The sequence below is a fragment of the Hyaena hyaena genome, unplaced genomic scaffold (genome assembly GCF_003009895.1).
Source record: "Hyaena hyaena isolate Hyena2069 unplaced genomic scaffold, ASM300989v1 scaffold_656, whole genome shotgun sequence".
Classification (NCBI taxonomy): domain Eukaryota; kingdom Metazoa; phylum Chordata; class Mammalia; order Carnivora; family Hyaenidae; genus Hyaena; species Hyaena hyaena.
This window is the reverse complement of record NW_024081286.1, coordinates 314,727-337,328: the sequence shown is the minus strand read 5'-3', so window position 1 is coordinate 337,328 and position 22,602 is coordinate 314,727. Positions and strand designations below refer to the sequence as shown.

The window sequence follows — 22,602 nt, the reverse complement described above, 5'->3', positions numbered from 1 at the left end:
GAGAGAGAGTTAGTGAAAGAGCGAGAGAGAGAGAAGGGGAGGCGAAGAGAGGGGGAGAGAAACAATCCCAATTAGGGCTCAGTCCCACAAACTGTGAGATTATGACCTAAGCCAAAATCAAGAGTCAGATGCTTAACCACCTGAGCCACCAGGTGCCCCGGAACTCTCTTTTCAATCATTAACTGACCACTAATCTGACCATGCAAAGAATGCAATGACGACACGTGACAAAAATAAAGACTACAAAATTGATCTAGAAAAGTCACTAAACTAAAAAACAACAACAAATAAAACAAACAACTACAACTGCAAACTGTGGAAAGGAGGAAATCAGACTTTCAGATTTGCAATGCTATATTGTTTTAAATGTCCATGCTTCAAAAGAAATTGTGAGAAATGTAAAGAAGCAAGAAAATATGACGCATACAGAAGGAAAAAAATCAATAGAAAATGTCTCTGAGGAAGCCAAGGCAAGGGACCTACTGAATAAGGACTTTAAATCAGCTATTTTAAATATTTCAAAGAGCCAATGGAAACCATGTATAAAGTACTAAAGAAACCATATGAATGATGTCTCACAAAATAGAGAATATCAATAAAATAGAGTATCGAGAACATCAAGAAATAGAAACTATAAATATCAAAAACTAATCATTATAATTTGTTGTTATAATTGATAAAAATAAAAATTAGAATTCACTGTTGATAGACACATAATATATAAAGATGTACTTGAGGCAGTAAAGGTGTGGAGAATAGAGATAGATAAGACAAATCTCCTTAATATACTGTTGTAATTAAATTGGTATGACTCAAACCTAGATTGTTGTAATTGCTAAGCAGCCACTAATAAAATAATTCAAAAAGTACATAGTAAAAAAGTAAATTAACATGATACACTATAAAATATCAATGTAACAGAAAATAGTAATGGAGGAAAAGAGTAACAAGAAAGACATGAGACAGACAGAAAACAAACAGGCAGCAGGTGTGAAGTCCATATTATCAGCAATTATGTTATATGTAAATTCGTTCAAGTCCCCATTCAAAACTCCAAGGTTGGCACATTGTATAAAAATATGATCCAATAATAAAACTATCCAAAAAGGGTGAAAATAAAAGGATATGAAAACCATAATATACAAATAATAACTAAAGAAGAGCTGGAAGTACAGGAAAAAAAGTGTTAACAAACACACACAAAAATTTGCTATTAGAGACAAACAAGGACAATTTATAATGATAAAGAATCAACCCATGAAGAAAGTATAATAATTACAAACACATGCGCCTCAAAACAGAGCCTAAAGTATATGAAACAAAAGTCAACAAAAACAAAGTGACAACAGGCAATTCAACAATAATAGTGGGAGACTGTGGTACCCTACATTTAAGATTGGATAAAACACTTAGAATATCAGTAAGGAAATAAAAGACTTGAGCAACATAATACACCTCTTAGCCCTAACAGACATATAGAACACTCCATCCAACAAGAGCAAAATACATATGCTTCTATGGCGCTCACAGAATATTCTCCAGGAATGACCATATTTTAGCGATAAACAAATCTCAATATATTTAAGAAGATATGAATTAAAAAAGTAATGTTCTACAGCCACAATGGAGTCATTTGAGTCAACAGAAGAAAGAAATGTGGGAAAATCCCAAATATGTGGAAATCAAATACAATACTCCTAGTGACTAATGGGTCAAAGGAGAAATTAGAAGAGAAATTAGAAAATACTTGAGAGATAGGGACACATGGGTGGCTCAGTAGCTTAAGCATACTACTTCAGCTTGGGTTATGGTCTCCCAGCTCCTGGGTTCGAGCCCCATGTCGGGCTCTGTGCTGATAGCTCACAGCCCGGAGCCTGCTTCAATTCTGTGTCTCCATCTCTCTCTCTCTCTCTCTCTCTCTCTCTCTCTGCTCCTCTCCTGCTTATGCTCTGTGTCTCTCTCTCAAAAATAAATGAACATTAAGAAGTATTAAGGGGCGCCTGGGTGGCTTAGTCGGTTAAGCGTCCGACTTTCCGACTTTCGCTTAGGTCATGATCTCGCGGTTCGTGGGTTCGAGCCCCGCATCAGGCTCTGTGCTGACTGCCAGCTCAGAGCCTGGAGCCTGTTTCAGTCTGTGACTCCCTCTCTCTCTGACCCTCCCCTGCTCACGCTGATTCTCTCTCCTAGAAATAAATAAAAAAACATTAAAAAAAAAAAAAAAGAAGTATTAAAAGGGCATTTGTGTGGCTCATTTGGTTAAGCATCCAACTTCAGCTCAGCTCATGATCTCACAGTTGGTGAGTTTGAGCCCCACGTTAGGCTCTGGGCTGACAGCAGCTTGAGGCTGCTTCAGATTCTGTGTGTCTCTCTCTCTACCCCTCTCCTACTAATGCTCTGTCTCTCTCTCTCAAAAATAAATGAACATTAAAAAAATATTAAAGGAGTGCCTGAGTGACTCAGTTGGTAAAGCATCCATCTTTGGCTCAGGTCATGATCTCACCATTCATGAGTTTGAGTCCCACATTGGGCTCTGTGCTGACAGCTCAGAGCCTGGACCCTCTTTCAGATTCTGTGTGTGTGTGTGTGTGTGTGTGTGTGTGTGTGTGTGTGTGTCTCTGCCCCTCTCCTGCTTATACTCTGTCTCTCTCTCAAAAATAAACAAACATTAAAAATATACATATATTAAAAAAAGAAAATACTGGAGATAAATAAAACTGAAAATACATTGCATCAAATGTGTGGGACACAGTTAAATTGGTTCTTAGAAATAAATTTGGAGCTCTAAATTACTAAACTTAAAAAAAGGAAGTTTTTAAACACAGCCTAACCTTCCACCTTACAAAGCTAGTAAAAGAAGATCAGACCAAACTCAAAGCCAGCAGAGGAAGAAAACAATAAATATTAGAGCAGAGATAAATGAAATAAAAAAGAGACAAACAACAGAAACCAATTAAACCAAAAAGTTGGTTCTTGGAAAGGTCAGCAAAATTAACAAAACTTTTACTAGACTGACTAATCAGAAAGAAAAAAAAAGATTCAGTTTGCTGACTGAAGGATCAAACGGGTCAGAACTATCAATTCTATAGAAATAAAAACCTATAGGATGATATCATCAACATTTGCAAGCCAACAAATTAGATAATGTAAATGATACGGACAAATTCTTAGAAAGACACAAACACTGACTCATGACCAAAACTGACTCAAGAAGAAATATAAAATCTGAATAAATTATAACTAAAGAGAATGAATCAGTAATCAAAAAACTTTCCACAAAGAAATTCTCAAACACGGCAGGATTCCCCGGTGAATTCTATAAAATACTTAAACAAGAATTAAAACCAATACTTCACAAACTCTTGCACAAATTGAAAGAGGAAAGAAGACTTTTTGACTCTTTCTGTGAGGCCATTATTACCTTGGTTTTACCTAACAAATGACATCCACAAAAACCCTCACCTAACCATACATGATTGTAAAAGATTGAAAAACTTCTCCCTGCTAGGAAAAGGATAAGGATATCTGTTACTACTTCTATTCAGTATTTCACTGGAGTTTCTAGGCAGGCAATTAGATAAGGAAATGAAATAAAAGGAATCTAAAATGGAAACAGAAAGTAAAACTATACCTGCAGATGACATGATCTTGTGCATGGATGTTCCTAAAGAACCATGTGTTTACACCAGGCTCACTTAACCATCCAGATTAAATTTATTTTAAGGGCAGCTAATTAGTAACCATAGTACATCTATAAAGTCTTTTCAAAAAAGTACCTAGATTCGTTTTGATTGAATAACCAAGGGATGGGAATCTTGGGGAGTCTATCTTTAGAATTTCTGCCTACCACAATTAAGTAGGCAGTAGTTTGATTCTCTTTTCCACTTGCTACATTTTAAGGTGGTTGACCAGAACCTAAACTTGCTGAGTTCTTGTAAATCCTTCCTTGATTAATTCGGTTGTAGGACACATTGAATCAATGTATCTACTCATCACGGTTGCCAGACTTCATTTTCAAAGAACCGAAATCCCCTGGGTCCCTTCCAACTGCTTGATTGGTGAAATTCCCTGCCCACCGTAATTTGGGAGCATCATATTCTACTGGGCGTTTGCCTGTGGTTCCAAAGATATATTCTTTGAAATCTGTATTATATTTATTCAAAGATACCACTATTTGATTTTATGAATTTCTGTCGAGTATATATTTTTGCTTATGGCTAAATTAATTTGAAGAATATATACCTACATAAATTTAACAAAGAAGCCATCTGCCTGTAAAGACAAAATTCCTACCAAAAGAAAAACAAATGATGCAAAGGAAAAAATTTCTGTATTTTTACAGAAAAATTATAGAATGTATTATTTTTAGTTCCAATCAGTGGAATAATATTATTTACTTAAAAATATTTGACAGCTTGACTACTTATGTTACATGGAAAAATTTCACCAATGTCATATCAGTTAATTCAAAGAATCATCTAAGTTGTCAACTATGATTACCTGACTGATGTATTACTCTGAATTTGAAATAAAAGAAATGAGAAAATAAACAGATATTATATTATCTAATAAAAATAGACACCAATTTTGTTCAGGAACTCTGAAAACTTCATGTAGCTCACTAATTTAAAATGCATACACACGCAGGCACACATCCAGGACCTTGATATTATTAGCTTGGCAATCAAAGAACTTGTGGAAGAAATAAGGCTCTCTGCAAATTACTACTGGAGGCAGATTAAGTACCAAATATGTATGCCCTTGAAATTCTTTGCTCAACTTCTCAGCCACTGTCATACATCGATCAACGTCTCTCATTTCTGCTGCCTGGTTGACCAACAGCAGAAACAAGACCGTCAACTGTGAAGGAGTTGGGTAGAGGAGGAAAAAGAGGGAAAACAATAATATTGATGAACAAAATCAGTAACTTTTGGGTGACATAATTCTTGACATTCCCAAATACACTTTTGGCCTAATCTTCATTTCCAAAGCCAGTGTCCTCTAGCCAGAACAGACTGAATATCACTGCCTGAGCACATCCAGCATCTCTACACTGTCCTTATGTGTACGATATTTCAGTAGCAAATATCGTGTCTTTCACTTCCCTGTCCGCTGAAATAGCATTCATCTTTCAAGTCCCTTCTCAAGTTCTGTCTTAAAGTGATGACATCAGGGGGCGCTGGGGTGGCTGAGTCGGTTGGGTGTCCGACTCTTGATTTTGGCTCAGGTCATGATATTGGGGTTCATGGGCTTGAGCCCTGCACTGGGCTCTGTGCTGTTGGGAGTGGAGCCTACTTGGGATTCTCTATCTCTCTCTCTCTCCCTCTCTCTCTGTCCCTCCCTGACTTGTGCTTTCTCTCTCTCTCAATAAATAATAATAATAAAAAAGAGTAATAACATCAGTTTCCATTTGGAATGGCCTTCTTTCCAGTGTCAGGATCTGCCTACATCCACAGAAAAATATGCTCAGACTAACATCCCAGCAGTTTTCAAATTTCCCCTATATTATATAACGAATTGTTTTATTCTCAAGAATACTTTCCAAAGAAATCATATCATATGCATCATATATTGTAATAGTCTTTATAGTATTCGCAGCATTTATCATGCCTTACACTCTAGGATTAAAAAAAGCTTTTGAACTGAAATTCACAATTGTCACCACCATATATAAATACATGTACATAAACAGATAAATTTTTCATGTTTAATTATTTTTTTTACTTTCAAAATGATGTAACTACAGTATTGAAATTGGAACAAATGGGAAAAGATACTGAATTCCATCCATAATACAAATCATATTTGTGTCTTTATGATAAGGAACAGGTTTAACTACTATAATAAAATATCTTCCTTAATTGAAAATTCAGGTGAATTTTAAAATAACAGCATAATAAAGCTGATTCTTAGAATCAGAGTATGCATCAAGGCATGTCTCACCTATGTTTGCTAGAAAAGTGAACACTAACCACTAAAATTAAGATTATAACTTATCTGTTAGTTCTTGAAGGAGGAGCTGTATCTTTTACTCATACATCTCAAATAGTGCATATAATCAAATGCAAAAATGCTCAACTAATGTTTATTGACAGCAAACTATAGCTCATAGATATGTCCCATTTGCCACCAGATTTTGCACAGTCTGAGAGCTAAGGGTTTTCACATGGGTTAGATGGTTGAAAAAGTTTAAAAGATAACATTTTCTGACATGTGAAAATTATATGATTCATAAACTCCAGAGTCCATCAATAAAGTTTTATTATAATACAGCCATGCTTTATCTCTATGTATTATCAATGGCCACTTTCACAGTATAATGGCAGAATTGAGTAGTTGGGACATAAACTGTATGATCTAAAACTATGTACTATCTGGTCCTTGAAGGAAAAAATATGCAGATTCCTAGACTAGGAAAGGTATAAGGTTTATGTTTCCATCCCTAGATTGTGAGTTCACCGAGACAAGAACTGTGTTCTTCTTTACTCATATCTGCAGGTCCTATAATAATATGTGGAGCAATGTAAACACTCAATAAAAAGTGTTGGAAATAATAAATACAGAAAAGAACAAGTGAACATTACTTTTTCACTGATTTCGGAGATAAAGACTTTATAAAAAGACTGCAAAACCTTGATCTAGGAAGTGAATAGGAGATTCTTTCTTTTCAGCTTTTGTCTCTTGCTATTTCTTATTAGTAAAACAATACAACGCACTGTCTAAATAATGCAGCTTGCTAAGTATTCAGAAATCCATTATGGTTCTCAGTGCCCTTCACAAAGGGCAGCATGGGACAATTTAGGACATGCTGATGTGAGGACACCCAATGATAAATAGAACGCTTCTACAGAAAAACCTAACAGCTGAGACCTCAGGAGGCTTTATAGATAAACCATAGAGGCATATTTTTATGAGAACAGAAATTTGGTGGAAGGGATCAGAACAAATTAGATTCCTTCAGGCTTTTGCCTGAGATTAGGCTGCAGTTGTAGCTGGAGTGTGTGGCTAAAATTCTGATAAAAAGGCTGTTCTCTTCTGGGCCGGAAGAATCAAAGAAAGGAAGGTAGGAGAGCCAGGCCCATGATGAATAAAGGCAAGAATTCTCAGAAGAAAAGAGCCAGAAAAAGAGGTGGCCTGTATTCTATGAATAAACTACCCAAATCTCTGGCTAAAATTAAAACATGCCTGTGCAGGAAAGGCACACTTCTAGTGAAGTTTCAAAGAACCAAATTGATATTTGAACTGCTGCCCACACCAAACTAAACAGAGTTTTCCATTGGAGGCTAAGCAACTTAACCAGCTACTGAATCAAGACAAATTAGAACCACCTTAGAAAAATCTCTGGCCGTTCTCATAAGACTGAACATACCCTCAATACAGCATTTCACTTCTAGGTATTTACCCAAGAGATTTAAAAACATAAGGCCACAAAGAGTTATATAGGAATGTTTATAGCAGTTTTCTTCATCATATTCCAAAACAAGAAAAAAAAACCCCATGTGTCCTTCAGTGGGAGAATGGATGAATCCATCAGTTCATACAAGTGCCTACTATGTAGCACTAGAAAGGAAGGAACTGGTGGTACATGCTACAACATGAGCGAATCTGAAGCATTAAGCTAAGTGAAGAAAGCTTTGCACAAAGTGTATACACTTTATGAGTCATTGTATATGAAATTCCAGAACAGGCAAGACAAATCCATGGCAGAAGAAATTAAAACGGTAATTATCTTCAGAGTGAAGGGCAGGAGCAAGGATTGACTAGGAACGTATATGAGAGAACTCTCTGGCGTGACAATAAAGCTCTACATTTTGTTAGCTGCTTACATTGCACAGGTGAACGCACTTGTCAGAACTTATCAAATAGTACACGTATGACTAGTGTTTGCATGTAATGTAAATACGACCTCAAAATAAAAAAAAAAGAACTATAATGAATATTGAATTCTAGCACAGGATAAACACACTTTTCCTTAAAGTGCCGAATAGTTTAGGCTTTGTGGACCCTGTGGTCTCTGTCACAACCACTCAACTCCAAAGTTGTAGCACAAAAGCAGCCACAGGCACTTTGTGAATGAGCAGGAGGGGCTGAATTATGATCAAACTTTCTTCTGGAGTGTCTGGATGGCTCAGACGGTTGAGCAACTGATTCTTGGTTTTGGCTCAGGTCATGATCTCACGGTTTGTGAGTTTGAGGCCGAGTCAGGCTCCGTGCTGAGAGTGCACAGCCTGCTAGGGATTCTCTCTCTCTTTCAAAATAAATAAATAAACTTTAAAAAAGGCTGTATAAAAACTTAATTTATTTACAAAAACAGGAAAATGACCCACAGGCCATGTTTCGTTGACCCCTGGGTCTAGATGATACCATGCTTGCATACTTGGGGTAAAGTGATTCCTGCAACTTCTTCGGAATGCATTGAAAAAATGATGGATTGATAAATGGAGAAAGGAATCGGCAGATGGATGGATAATTGATAAAACAAATACAGTACATTTAGACGTATAACCTAAGTGGTGGGTATATGGCTATTTAGAGTAAGGTTTTCAGGAAATTTTTCAAATGCTTAAAATAACTGTAATAAACTGGGATAGGGAACCATACAAATAAAAACTAAGTGGGTATGTAGACACTGCTTATAGCTTACTTGGCAAAATAGAGTTAATAAGGCCATGAATTAAGAAACACAGCATAAACAAAACTTTCAAAACTATTCTATGCTTCCCAGAAATCCCATATGATCAAAAATATGTCCAGCAATGGGTCATTGCAGGTGTGGTCACAGAGAACAGCAGGCTAAGACCATCACACTTTCTCAGAACAAAATTAAAACACAGGATGATGTTTAATAATGTGTGTTTCATAATGAGGTATACGGATTTTAGATCCAATATAATTGGTCAAAATACCAAGAGCTCTAATATTTCCATTTAAACTTGATTTTAAATAACTCCAAATAAAAATAATCTGTGATATAAAAGGAAGTGTTAACTTCTCAAATAAGTTATTTTTGATCTTTGATAACCTACACATTTTAGCTTTATAGAGAAAAGTATGCATTAAAAAATTTTTTTACATTTATCTATTTTTGAGAGACAGAGTGAGACAGAGCCTGATGGTGGAGGGAGAGAGAGAGGAGACACAGGATCCAGAGAAAACTATGCATTTTAAAAGACTGACGTGTCATGAGGTATCTAGGTGGCTCAGTCAGCTAAGCATCGGACTTGACTCAGGTCATGATCTCAGGGTTTATGAGTTCAAGCCCCACATTAGGCTCTGTGCTACAGCTCAGAGCCTGAAGCCTGCTTTGGATTCTGTGGCTCCCTCTCTCTCTGCTCCTCCCCCACTTGCCTCTCTCTCAAAAATAAATAAACATTAAAAAAAAAAACCTCATGTATCATCTTTAATATCACCTGAATGTTAGAATTATTTAAAACTCTATGTTCTGATAAGTTATAAGAAAAACTCACATTTAATTCTTTTTTACAAATATAAAGTTTTACCATTGGTGCAAAGACGTATGTGATTTTCTGTAGTGATACCATTATCTAAATGAGATGCTATATACTTTTAAAAATCAATACTATGTTTTAATCACTCTGCCCTGAGCTTTAGTAGACTCCAAATATTGACACACTGATGTTTTTAATTGTTCTAATAGATTTTCAAACTTAACTCTGAAAACTTCTCAAGGCGTTGATTGCATGATGAAATATATTATTTTGGAGCACTAGCAAATTATTTCAAGAGGAAGCTAATCAAAAATTTTATTAATACTCATGAAATAAGGATTTTTGAATGAAGACAAGATTCCAATAAGATTATTTTTCTATAAACGTTTCAAGCAGCTAATATCTAAAGGAAGGACATTTGCTTATTTAAAATTATATGTACGAAAATACCCCTATTTTAACATTTAATTGTAGCTACAAGAGACACGTCACTGTTATTAAAATCATCAGCCTTCGATAACTATGCCAGGCGATATTTTGCCCCTTTTTCCTATGAGGCTTTTCTTATTATTCTCACTTTACAGATAAGGAAACTGAGACTAGCGCTCTCAACCCAGACCAAGCGTTGTCACTGCAATGGTGTCTGTCTATATAGCCTCGCAATTTTGAGGTGAACTGCCCCCATTTTCTCTCTTGACTGAATGAAAAAAATCAGCATGAGAAAAGAGTAGGAAGAGAAAAAAAGAACAAGGGAAGAGCGGGAGGAAGGAAGGAAAGGTGGGCCAGGAACACAAAGACAGAGATCCCGGTTGTCTAACTAGAAGATATGGAGGCCCACAAGGAGACTCGAACAAGAGCCACGTGCAAGAAGAAAATATGAGGTATTCTGCCCATGAGGAAGACTAGGATAAGCAAATGCATGCTGCGAAACGTTTTTAAGTGAAGAAAAAAGCAGTGGGGAGATTCTAAAGGAGACATGCACAGAATCAAACAATTCACAAGGTATTGCAATGGCTAAAAGTTGGGAACCAGAATCAATATCGTCACCATCTAACACAACTGAATACGAAATAAAAATTTTATGTATTGCAGTGAGTCATTGGTTCTGTTTGTGAAGCCGGTCGGTCCCTTGATTGGAGAAAGTTGGCTTATCCCTAACAATTGTTAAAAGGTCTTTTTTAAAAAGCATTTTTGCCACCAAAGCCAAGCAAAATAACAAACTCCGGTTCACTTATACAGAAGTTAAGTCAGGAACACCAAAATTATTCAGAAATGTACTAAATCGCAACTTTTTTTGAATGCTGGATGTTTTATGGCAAATTTTACCAACAACATCCCATGTAGCTCTTATATCAACTACCTGTAGACTAAGAATCATTATTCCCCTCCTCGGAGTTGAGAAAACCACAGCTTAAAAAAGTAAATTGCTCAAGATCATATAGCTTATAAGTCATTAGCCAGGATTCTAATCCACATGTATAAGGATTTACGTAAACATTTCCAAAGGATTAACACCTCAGACCCGAATACTGGCTTTAAATTATCTCTAGGGAAATACATTTAAAATATGATTGTATTTATTTGAGAGAAGCACTACTTTTATAAAAAAAAGAAAACACCAGCCTTTAGTTAGTTATGCCAGGTCATATACTACCTCTTTTCATATCATGGGTAAGCCCATCAGAGGAAGAAAGGCATACAGTTGATTTTTGTTCACTAAAATCTCTTAATCACCTCGTACAAAATGGTGAATGAATGTGAAGTTTGTTAGTTATCAAAAAAAAGAAATGAATAATGTCTGGCCCTGGAGCCACCTCAAAGGCTACTGAGCAGTCCATCAGGGCTTTCTAGATAGCCTAAGAAAACAAGTGTTATAGAGCCGAAATCAGCACAGCCAATAGCAAAGTAATTTAATGAATTAACCTCTGTAGCATTATCACATTAAATTTTACATTTTCCATAAAGAATCGAAATAGCTAGAAAATCCCATGGATTGGTTAGACAGACCTTGAGGATCTCAGGAACCCGGTTTTGAAAATCTAATGTGATATTTTATATCGTTAAATATCCTGAAAATGTGAACAAATGCATAAAATTAGACATCATAATAATTGATATGTAAATTTCACCCAATATTCTACTCCCCTAATCAACCACTTGACAAAAATTTAAAAAAGGGAAAGAAAAGAAGAAAGAAAAGAAATTCAAAGCATTTACCAGACATATCACCACTGTGATCATAAAACGGAGGTGAAGGACTAGTCATCCCATTTCTCTTTGTCCAGCCAGGTTGCAGACTCTGATCCTGTGTCATACTACAGAGCCCGTTCTCAAAATCACACCTTTCATAGTTTGAGCCTAATCAAAAAGAAAAAAAAAATTAGCTTTCAGAACCCATTTGGCTTCTTAAGAAATCAGACAATACTAGGAAAAACAAAAGGTTAGCAGCAAATGGCAAGTGTAGATTAACGTAAGGACTATTTTCCACATTTTAAGTCTACTATATTAATGTAGAGCTTTTTTTGCATATGACATCCCAATAAATCACCACACACAGAAGCCAGCGTGGTCAAACAGAAAGAAGGCCACTTGAGGTCAGAAGACTGAAGATCTAATCCGGTTTTGTCTCCAATTACCCGAGAGCTTTCGCTAAACCACTTAACCACAGCAAGCCCTTTTCTTCCTTTGTAAGATTAGAATAATGACATCCTGCCCTCTCTCCCTCAAATGATTGCATGAGAATCTAATGACATAATTCATACAAAAATACGACTCTTAGAACCATAAAATATGAGGAATTAATTTTAAGGTTATATCTTCAACTTCACCTTGATATTCCCCAGGCATATTAGAATTTCAGGTGTGGGCAGACCAAATCACCAAGGACTGAATCTCAACTATATGTGGCTGTGAGGCACTCCTGGAATTAAACATAGCACCTTCCTGTTGAATATCATTGTTCCTGGAATTCTTGGTGCTTTTATCACAACAAAGGCAATTTCTGGCTCTTTCTGTCTTTGTCCTGAGTTTAAGCGATCCAAGAGGTTTGGTAGAAGCTGAAGGATTTGGACATTTGGTTGTTCACAATAACCACCAGGTAGGCGTTATCTCATTATCCAACATCTGCAAAGGTCCCTCTCTGAAAAACAGATGATCTCAACCACACATGGCCCCTGCTGGGTTATAGTTCTTAGCAACTGTGGAGATTTTCCTTTGACAAGTTTCTTCTTGCCCTGACTTGTTGCATTAGCCACTGTGGGAATACGTACGCTGATTAATAGTTAGGTGGTGCTTGGCAACCCAGTCATGAAATCATAATTTTTACTTAAACCCATTTTGGGCAAAATATTATTTAATAATAATAGATCTGGTGCATGTTCTTGAAACCACACATAGGAGTACTGAAAGCTGATTTAGAAATATCACTTAATGACCTAAGTAAACTTGCTTTATTACCAGTGGCCTATTTCATTTATTTTATTGCTCAATCCCTTATTTTGAAAGATTTCACGGCCCAGCTGTATTCTGTAATAACAAGAATCTTAATAGCTACAATTTATCAAGGTAGTTTGTTCTATGCGAGGCATTCTATTTGCAGTTTATTTATTCCTTATATCAACCTTAGGAAGGGGGCATTTTCTTCAATTTTAAGAAGTGAGGAAGCTTAAACCACATGTTACAAGACATAAAGTAACTTGCCCGAGACAGAATAGCTAGTGAGTGCTGGTGCTAACATTAGAACCCAGAGCTCTTAAAGCTCATGTTTTGAGGCCTGATTATTAGGCCACTGTCCTATTTTTATCAAAAAACTTACAGTTAGAGTTCTATCACAATTTCTAGTCAGCCTGAAGGAACCAGTATTTCCAGACAGAATTGATGTCATTCTATCCAAAAGCTAAGGAATTTGATTAGTCTATGAATCATACCATGGCTAAATTTACAATCCCCATAAGGCCTTTGAAATATTTAGAATAACTGTAATATCCCAATTATTACCTCATGGACCTCTCGTAATCCAGAGAATCTGATTGAACAAAAAGCGAACTAAATTGTACAAATATTTGTATGTATGTGGTTGTGTCATTCAATGAGCTATGCGTGTGCCTACATTAGCATATTGTCAAGATTCCTAGCAATTTTTACAACAATCTATTTGTGATTCTAAAGTATTCTAAACTATTTTTATCACCAGGTTTTAGCAATTTTGTGTATGAGATGTACATACACTCTCACATAAGTGCCAAACATTTTTTAAATATCAAGAAATTACTTTGCATTACAATTATTTAATTGACATCTATTTGCGATGTCTTTTGTTCCTTGCAATACACAAAGGTTATGATAATGATTTCTGGAAGTGTTAAACTGAGAAAACTAGCTAAATAGAACACTTTTCTTTCTGAATGTCCTCCACAGGGGTTCTTTTAGTTATAAAATAAATCTAAGGAGCACACATTTTCAAGTAATTCTTTTTTTTTAAATTTTTTAACGTTTTTTATTTATTTCTGAGAGAGAGAGACAGTATGAGCAGGGGAGGGGCAGATAGAGAGGGAGACACAGAATCTGAAGCAGGCTCCAGGCTCTGAGCTAGCTGTCAGCACAGAGCCCAATGTGGGGTTTGAACCCATGAACTGTGAGATCATGACCTGAGCCAAAGTAGGATGCCCAACTGACTGAGCCACCCAGAGCCCCTCAAGTAATTCTTATAAAAATCACGAGCTTCTAATAACCACTGGATTATTCGACAACTGCATCTGAAAATTTTCTATTTATTTTCCCCCAACGGAGAATTGTGTATTTTAAACCATTTGAACGATGTTTTTGAAATGTAGCTGATTTGCCTTTTTATTCCATACACCACACACCTACATTCAAATCTGAAACCATTTGTGATATGAAACTCTGCCTGCATAGAGATTTCTGACACCATAGCCATCACTAAATTCTGTTGAGTAAGGTCACAGTTTGGACAGGCTACAGAACAGTAAGTAGCAGCTTGCAAGAACTTAGGAGTAGAATCCATGTTCCTGGAGTTCTTGAGTCTGCGGAACTCATCCAATTTTGTGATCTCAAAGATCAGACATACTTTGGTCAAAGAGGGAGGGTGTCTCAGTGTTGTGATCTGAGGTTGCTTAGAAGGCCCGGTTATCCCCTAACTCGTCTTCCACTGTGCCAGCCTGATTAAAAATTCACTGAAGAAGAGTTCCTTAGGATTCCGTCATCAACAGCATCATGGGAAGAAAAATATTAACTTCTACCCCCCAGTGATAGTTAACTTAGGGCACTTTTCTGAGAAAATGTGAACAAACAGAATGAACTTTTAATAGTGGTAATCATGAAGAAATTGGTACAGACCTTAGGATTAAGTATGGTATGGATGTATCGTCACACTATAAAGTTCTTAGAAGACAGAAAATATAAGAATTAGGAAAAATCTAGAAAGGGAGGGGGAGAGGTACTAAAAGCAAACCATTTATTTCACAGTTTTGCTTGGGCCTGTATTAATAATGCATATGTCTCTTCTTCCTAAAAGATCTATGAGGTACAAGTGTAGTCTTAATGATGAGTCTTCTTTTCTGAAAACTTGTGGCAAAATACATGACATAAAATGTATGTTTTTTTTTAACATTTTATTTATTTTTGAGAGAAAGAGATAGCATGAGCAGGGGAGGGTCAGAGAGAGAGGGAAACACAGAATCCGAAACAGGCTCCAGGCTCTGAGCTAGCTGTCAGCACAGAGCTCGATGCGGGGCTCGAACCCACAAACCGTGAGATCATGACCTGAGCCGAAGTTGGATGCTCAACCGACTGAGCCAGCCAGGCGCCCCATAAAATGTATGTTTTAACCATCTGGTAAGTTTACTGCTCTGTGGTAATAAATGCATTCACATTGCTACACAACCATCACCACCATCCAACCCCACTCTTCTGTTTTCCAGCTGAAACTCCATACCCATTAAACACTCACTTCCCATTGTCTCCCTCGGGAACTCCACCATTCTCCTGGCACCCACCACTCTTTTCTGTCACGATGGATTTGACTGCTTTTTTTTTTTTTAATGTTTTATTTATTTCTGAGAGAGAGAGAGAGAGAGAGCGCGCATGAGCAGGGGAGGGTCAGAGAGAGAGGGAGACACAGAATCTGGAGCAGGCTCCAGGCTCTGAGCTGTCAACACAGAGCCCAACGCAGGGCTCGAACCCACGAACCGTGAGATCATAACCGTGAGATGGGATGCTTAACTGACTGAACCACCCAAGCACCCCTTGACTGCTTTTTAAGTACCTCACATAAGAGGAATCATATAGTATTTGTCCTTCTGTGACTTGCTTATTTCCCTTAGTATTACATCCTCAAAGTTTTTTCCATGTTTCAGCAGATGTCAGAATTTGTTTCCTTTTTGAGACTGAGTAATATTTCCACGGGTAAATGTTGTGTTTACCGATTCATCTTCTGAATGGACATTTTGGTCGCTCCGGATGCTGGGAGTACTGTTGCTTATGAACACACGAGTGCAAATAGTTTGGAGTTCCTGCTGTCATTTTGGGGGGGGGGTATATCTCCAGAAGTAATACTGTTGTATCATATAATAATTCTGCTTTTAATTAATTAATTGAGGTATTGCCATGCCATCTCACAGAAAAGCTAAAAGACATTGCATTCCTGGCACAATGCCCAAGTGCTCCAACATCTCATCAGCTTTGCCAACACTGGTTATTTCCTGGGGTTTTGTTTGCTTCTAAAAGTCATTCTAATGGGTGTGAGGTGATAATCCCATCTTTGCTTTGATTTGCCTTTCCCTAGTGATAAGCGATGTTGAACATCTTAGACATCTTTTCATTTGCTTACTCACATTTGTATATTATCTTTGGAGAAATGTCTATTCAAATCTTTTGTTCATTGTTAAATGAGGTTGGGGGCACCTGGATGGCTCAACCAGTTCAGTAGCCGACTACAGCTCAGGTTGATCTCACAGTTTGTGGGTTCGAGCCCTAAGTTGGGCTCTGTGCTGAGAGCTCAGAGCCTGAAGCCTGCTTCAGATTCTGTGTCTCCCTCTCTCTGACCCTCCCCTGCTCACATTCTGTCTCTCTCTCTCTCTCTCTCTCAAGAATAAATAAACATTAAAAAATTAAATCAGGTTGTTTGTTGCTGTTGAGTTATGAGAGTTCTTTATATATTCTGCATATCAACTTCGTATCAGACATATGATTTGCAAATACTTTTCTTATTCCATGAATTGCCTTTCATTCTGACAGTGTCCTTTGATACATAAGAGTTTTTCATTTTGATGAACTCTAATTTATCTAGTTTCTCTTTTGGTACCTATGATTTTGATATCATATCATTGCCAAATCCAGTATTGTGAAGCTTTGCCCGTGTTTTCTTCTAAGAGTTTTATAGTTTGAGTTCTTACATTTAGGTTTTCAACCCATTTTGAGTTAATTGTGTATATGGTGTTAGGAAGGGACCCAACTTTAATTGTTTTTTGCATGGAGATATATACAGTTTTGACAACACTCCTTATTGAAAAGCTGTTCTTTCTCTACTGAATGGTCTTGGCACCCTTGTCAAAACTCATTTGACCACATACGAAACTTTATTTATAGGCTCAGTATTCTCTTCCATTCTCTAGCTGGCTGTCTTTATGCCAACACCACACTCTTTTAACTACTGTAGCTTTGTAATCAGTTTTGACATCAGGAAGTGTAAGGGCCATAGTTTGGTTTTTTCCAAAATGGCTTTCATCACTTGGGGTCCCCTGAGATTCCATATGCATTCAAGAATGGATTTTACTGTTTCCACAAAAAATATTCTTCGGACTTTGATAGGAATTACATTGAATCTGTACATCACTTTGAATGATACTGACATCTAAAAATTACTGATTCTTCTAATCTGTGAACATGAGATGTCTTTCCACTTATTGATGTCTTCTTTAATTTCTGTCAGCAATAATTTTTAGTTTTCTATGTACATGTCTTTTGCCTCCTTGGTTATGTTTTATTTTGTAGAGGAAGAAGAAATATATTTTGAATGATGTATCATTTACATACATTATATTAGTTTCAAGTGTCCAACATAGTGATTCAATATTATACACATTACAAAATGATCACCACAAAAGTCTACTTGCCATCTGTCACTGTACAAAACTTTTGCTTTATTGACTATATTCTCTTTTTAAAATTTTTTTTCAATGTTTATTCATTTCTGAGAGACAGAGTACAAGCAGAGGTGGAGCAGAGAGGGAGACACAGAATAGGAAGCAGGCTCCAGGCTCTGAGCTATCAGCACAGAGCCTGACGCAAGGCTTGAACTCATGAACTGTGAGATCATGACCTGAGCCAAAGCCAGCTGCCCAACCTACTGAGCCACCCAGGCACCCAGACTATATTCTCTATGCTATGCATTATATCCCCATGTCTTATTTATTTTATAACTGGAAGACTATACTTCTTAATCCCCTGCACGTATTTCATCTATCTCCTCATCCCTCTCCCCTCTGGCAACCATCAGTTTGTTGTCTATATCTATGATCCTGTTTCTGTTCTGTTTTGTTTATTCACTTGTTTTGCTTTTTAGACACCACATATAAGTAAATTCATATGGCATTTGTCTTTCTCTGTCTACCTTATTTCACTTAACATAATACCCTGTAGGTCTATCCATGTCATCACAAATGGCAAGACTGCATTCTTTTTTATGACTAATATTTCATTATATACCACATCTTTTTATCCATTCATCTATTGCTTGATATAAGTGGCTTCCATATCTTGTCTATTTTAAACTATCCTATGATGAACATAGGGGTGCATATATCTATTCAAATTAGTGTTTTCATTTTCTTCAGATAACTACCTAGAAATGGAATTTGGGGATCAAATGATAATTCTATTGTTAGCTTTTTGAGGAACTTCCATACTGTTTTCCACACTGACTGTACCAATTTACATTCCCACCAACAGTGCAGGAGGATTCCCTTTTCCATACACCCTCACCAACATTTGTTACTTACTGTCTTTTGTTAATAGCCATTCTGAGAGGTGTGAGATAGTGTCTCATTGTTGTTTTGATGAGCATTTCCCTGATGATTAGTGATGTTGAGCATCTTGTCATGTACCTATTGGCCAAATCTATGTCTTGTTTAGGAAACTGTCATTTAGGACCTCTGCCCATTTCTTTTTTAAAAAAATTTTAATGTTAATTTTATTTTAAGACAGAGAGACAGAGCATGAGTGGAGGAAGGTCAGAGAGAGAGAAGGAGGCACAGAATCTGAAGCAGGATCCAGGCTCCGAGCTGTCAGCAGAGGCCAACAAACCCACGTGGTTCAAACCCGCAAACAATGAGATCATGACCTGAGGCGAAGTTGGACACTTAACCAAGCCGCCCAGGCCCCCTCCCCACTCATTTCTTAACTGAAATATTTTTGGTTTTGATATTGTGTTCTATGGGTTCTTCATACATTTTGAATGTTAACCCCATATCAGATATATCATTTGTGAATATCTTCTCACATTGAGATTTTGTCCTTTCATTATGTTGATGGCTTCCTTCACTGTGCAAAAGCCTTTTAGTGTGATGTCTTCCTATTTGTTTATTTTTGTTTTTGTTGTTCTTGCCTGAGAAGATAGATCCAAAAGAATATTTATAAGATGTGTCAAAGAGCTTACTGCCTATGTTTTCGTCCAGGAGTTTTATGGTTTCATGTTTTACATTTAAGCTTTTAATCCATTTTTAGTTCATTTTCTTCTATGGTATAAGAAAGTGGTCCATTTTCATTAGCTTGCAGGTAGCAACCCAATTTTCCCAACACCATCTATTGAAGACACTGTCTTTTCCTCATTCTATATGTTTGCCTTCCTTTTTATATATTAAGTGACCATGTAAGTGTGCATTTATTTCTGGGCCCTCTATTCCATTCCATTGATTTATGTGTCTGGTTCTTTTGTGTGTCAGTACCATAGTTTTTTTTGTTTTTGTTTTTGTTTTTTGTTTTTTTTGTTTTTTTTGTTTTTATCTCAATAGGTTTGTAGTATAGTTTAAAACCTAGGAACATGATGCCTCCAGCTTTGTTCTTCTATCTTAAGACTGCTTTGGCTATTGGGTTTCTCTATGGCTCCACACAAATTTTAGGATTATTTGTCCTAGTTCTATAAAAAAATAAATTGCCATTGATATTTTTTTAGGGATTGCATTGGATCTGTAAATTGTTTTAGATAGTATGGACATTTCAACAATGCTAATTCTTATAATCCATGAATACAATATATCATTTTACTTATTTGTGTCACCTTCAAGTTCTTTATCAGTGTCTTATTGTTTTCAGAGCAGGTCTTCCACCACCTTGGATAAAGTTATTCCTAAGTATTGTATTCTTTTTGATGCAATTATAAATTACACTAGTTTCTTAATTTCTCTTTCCAAGTCTGCTATTAGTTTCTAGAAACTAATTTCTGTATATTAATTTTGTATCCTACAATTTTACTGAAATCAGTTAGTAGTTCTAATAGGTTTTTTTTTTTTGGTGGAGTCTTTATGATTTTCTATATACAGCAACATGTCATATGCAAAGAATAACAATCTTAGTTCTTGGATGCTTTGTATTTATTTTTCTTGCTTAATTGCGATGGCTAGTACTTCCAGCACTAGTCTGAACAAAAGTGGCAAGAGTGAGCATCTTTGTCTTAGCAGAAAAGCTTTTCTGATTTTAGGAGAAAAGTTTATCAGTTTTTCCCCATTGAGTATGATGTTAGCTGTGGGCTTGTCACATGTGGGCTTTTTACTATGCTGATACATATTCCCACTATAACCATTTGGTTAAGAGTTTTTATCAAAAATTGATGTTGAATTTTGGCAAGTGTTTTTTTTTTCATCTATTGAGGTGATTCCTAAGTATTTTATTCTATTTGATCCTACTGTAAATGAAATTGTTTTCTTAATTTCCTTTACATGACACAAAAACAGACACATAGACCAATGGAATGGAATATAGAACTGAGAATTGGACCCATAAATGTATGGCCAACTAATCTTTGACAAAGCGGGAAAGAGTATCCAATGGAAAAAAGACAGCCTCTTTAACAGATGGTGTTGGGAGAACTGGACAGCAACATGCAGAAGAATGAAACTAGACCACATTGTCATACTATACACAAAAATAAACTCAAAATGGATAAAGGACCTGAATGTGAGACAGGAAACCATCAAAACCCTAGAGAAGAAAGCAGGAACCAACCTCCTTGACCTCCACTGCAGCAATTTCTTACGTGACACATCCTCAAAGGCAAGGGAATCAAGAGCAAAAATGAACTACTGGGACCTCATCAAGATTAAAAGCTTCTGCACGGCAAAGGAAACCATCAATAAAACAATAGGCAACTGACAGAATGGGAAAAGATAGTTGCAAATGACATATCAGATAAAGGGCTAGTATCCAAAATCTATAAGGAATTTACCAAACTCCACACCCAAAAAACTAATAATCCAGTGAAGAAATGGGCAGAAGACATAAACAGACACTTCTCCAAAGAGGACATCCAGATGGCCAACAGACACATGAAACAATGTTCAGTGTCCCTCATCATCAGGGAAATACAAATCAAAACCACACTGAGATACCACCTCATGCTGGTCAGAGTGGCTAAAATGAACAAATCTGGAGACTATAGATGCTGGCGAGGATGTGGAGAAATGGCACCCTCCTACACTGTTGGTGAGAATGTAAACTGGTGCAGCCCCTTTGGAAAACAGTGTGGAGGTTCCTCAAAAAATTAACAATAGAACTCCCCTAGGACCCAGCAATAGCACTGCTAGGAATTTACCCAAGGGATTCAGGAGTGCTGATGCATAGGGCCACATGTACCTCAATGTTCATAGCAGCACTCTCAACAATAGCCAAATTATGGAAAGACGAATGGATCAAGAAGACGTGGTTTATCTATACTATGGAATACTACATGGCAACGAGAAAGAATGAAATCTGGCCATGTGTAGCAATGTGGATGGAACTTGAGGGTGTTATGCTGAGAGAAATAAGTCAGGCAGAGGAGGACAGATACCATATGTTTGCACGTATAGGTGGATTAGGAGGAACTTAACAGAAGACCATTGGGGAGGAGAAGGGGAAAAACAGTGGGTGAGAGGGAGAGAGGCAAACCATGAGAGACTCTTGAATGCTGAGAACAGACTGAGGGCTGATGGGGGTGGAGGAGAGGGTAAGGGGGGTGATGGGCATGGAGGAGGGCACTTGTTGGGATGGGCACTGGGTATTATATGGAAACCAACCTGACAATAAACTATTTAAGAAAAAAAATTTCCTTTCCAGATTGGTCATTGCTAGTATACAGAAACACAACTAATTTTTGTGTATTGATTTTGGTATATTGCAATTTTCTAAATTTGTCTATTTCCTCTAACAGGTTTTTTTTTTAAATAACCGTTGTGAGTTGTCTATATTAAGTTCACATTTTCTGTAAAGAAATTATTTTATTTGTTCATTTCCAGTTTGAATACTTTACTTGTCTAAATGCTCTGACTGGGACTTCCAGTAGTATATTGATAGAAGTGATGAAAGACAGCATCTTTGCTTTGTTCCAGATCTTAGAGGAAATGCTTTCAGTCTTTCAACATTGAGTATGATGTCAGCTGTGGGGTTTTCATATATAGACTTTATTATGTTGAGGTAATTTCCTTCTATTCCAAGTTTGTTAAGTGTCTTTAACTCCTTCCTGTTTGAGCAAAGCTATGTATTACATAGCCACAAAATTTTATATGCCATTCATATTACCACTTAGAGAATTATTTCCTTCATATAGATAACATATTAAAACATTTTCAAAAAAATTATCTCCCTCACTCTAATTTAATATAAAAATTAATGGCCAGGTCCTACAAGGAATAAGATGAATCTAAAATCTAAAATCTTTAATCCAATTAAATAAGAGTAAAATTTAATTATTCTCAAAAGCAAATTTCAGTGCAAGTTTGCTATTTTTGGCCTCGTAAATTGAAAATATTAATTAATCTTTACAAGGAAATATTTATCTTTCACATTGAATTAATTTTAATATTTTCATTGAGACAGAAACAGGAAAAATCCTAACTCACAAAGGTACGTGATAGCAAATGGAATGAGCACTTTCAGAGCTCACACC

The 22,602-nt window shown here is 36.5% G+C and overlaps 1 protein-coding gene across 1 annotated transcript in view; it reads right to left on the bottom strand.

The window, feature by feature from the left end:
• MALRD1 (MAM and LDL receptor class A domain containing 1) overlaps nt 1–22,602 on the bottom strand; it is an 800,662-nt gene that overhangs the window by 738,956 nt on the left and 39,104 nt on the right. Inside the window, 1 exon segment of the mRNA XM_039216734.1 lies at nt 11,664–11,804. Coding sequence (XP_039072665.1) covers nt 11,664–11,804 — 141 coding nt within the window.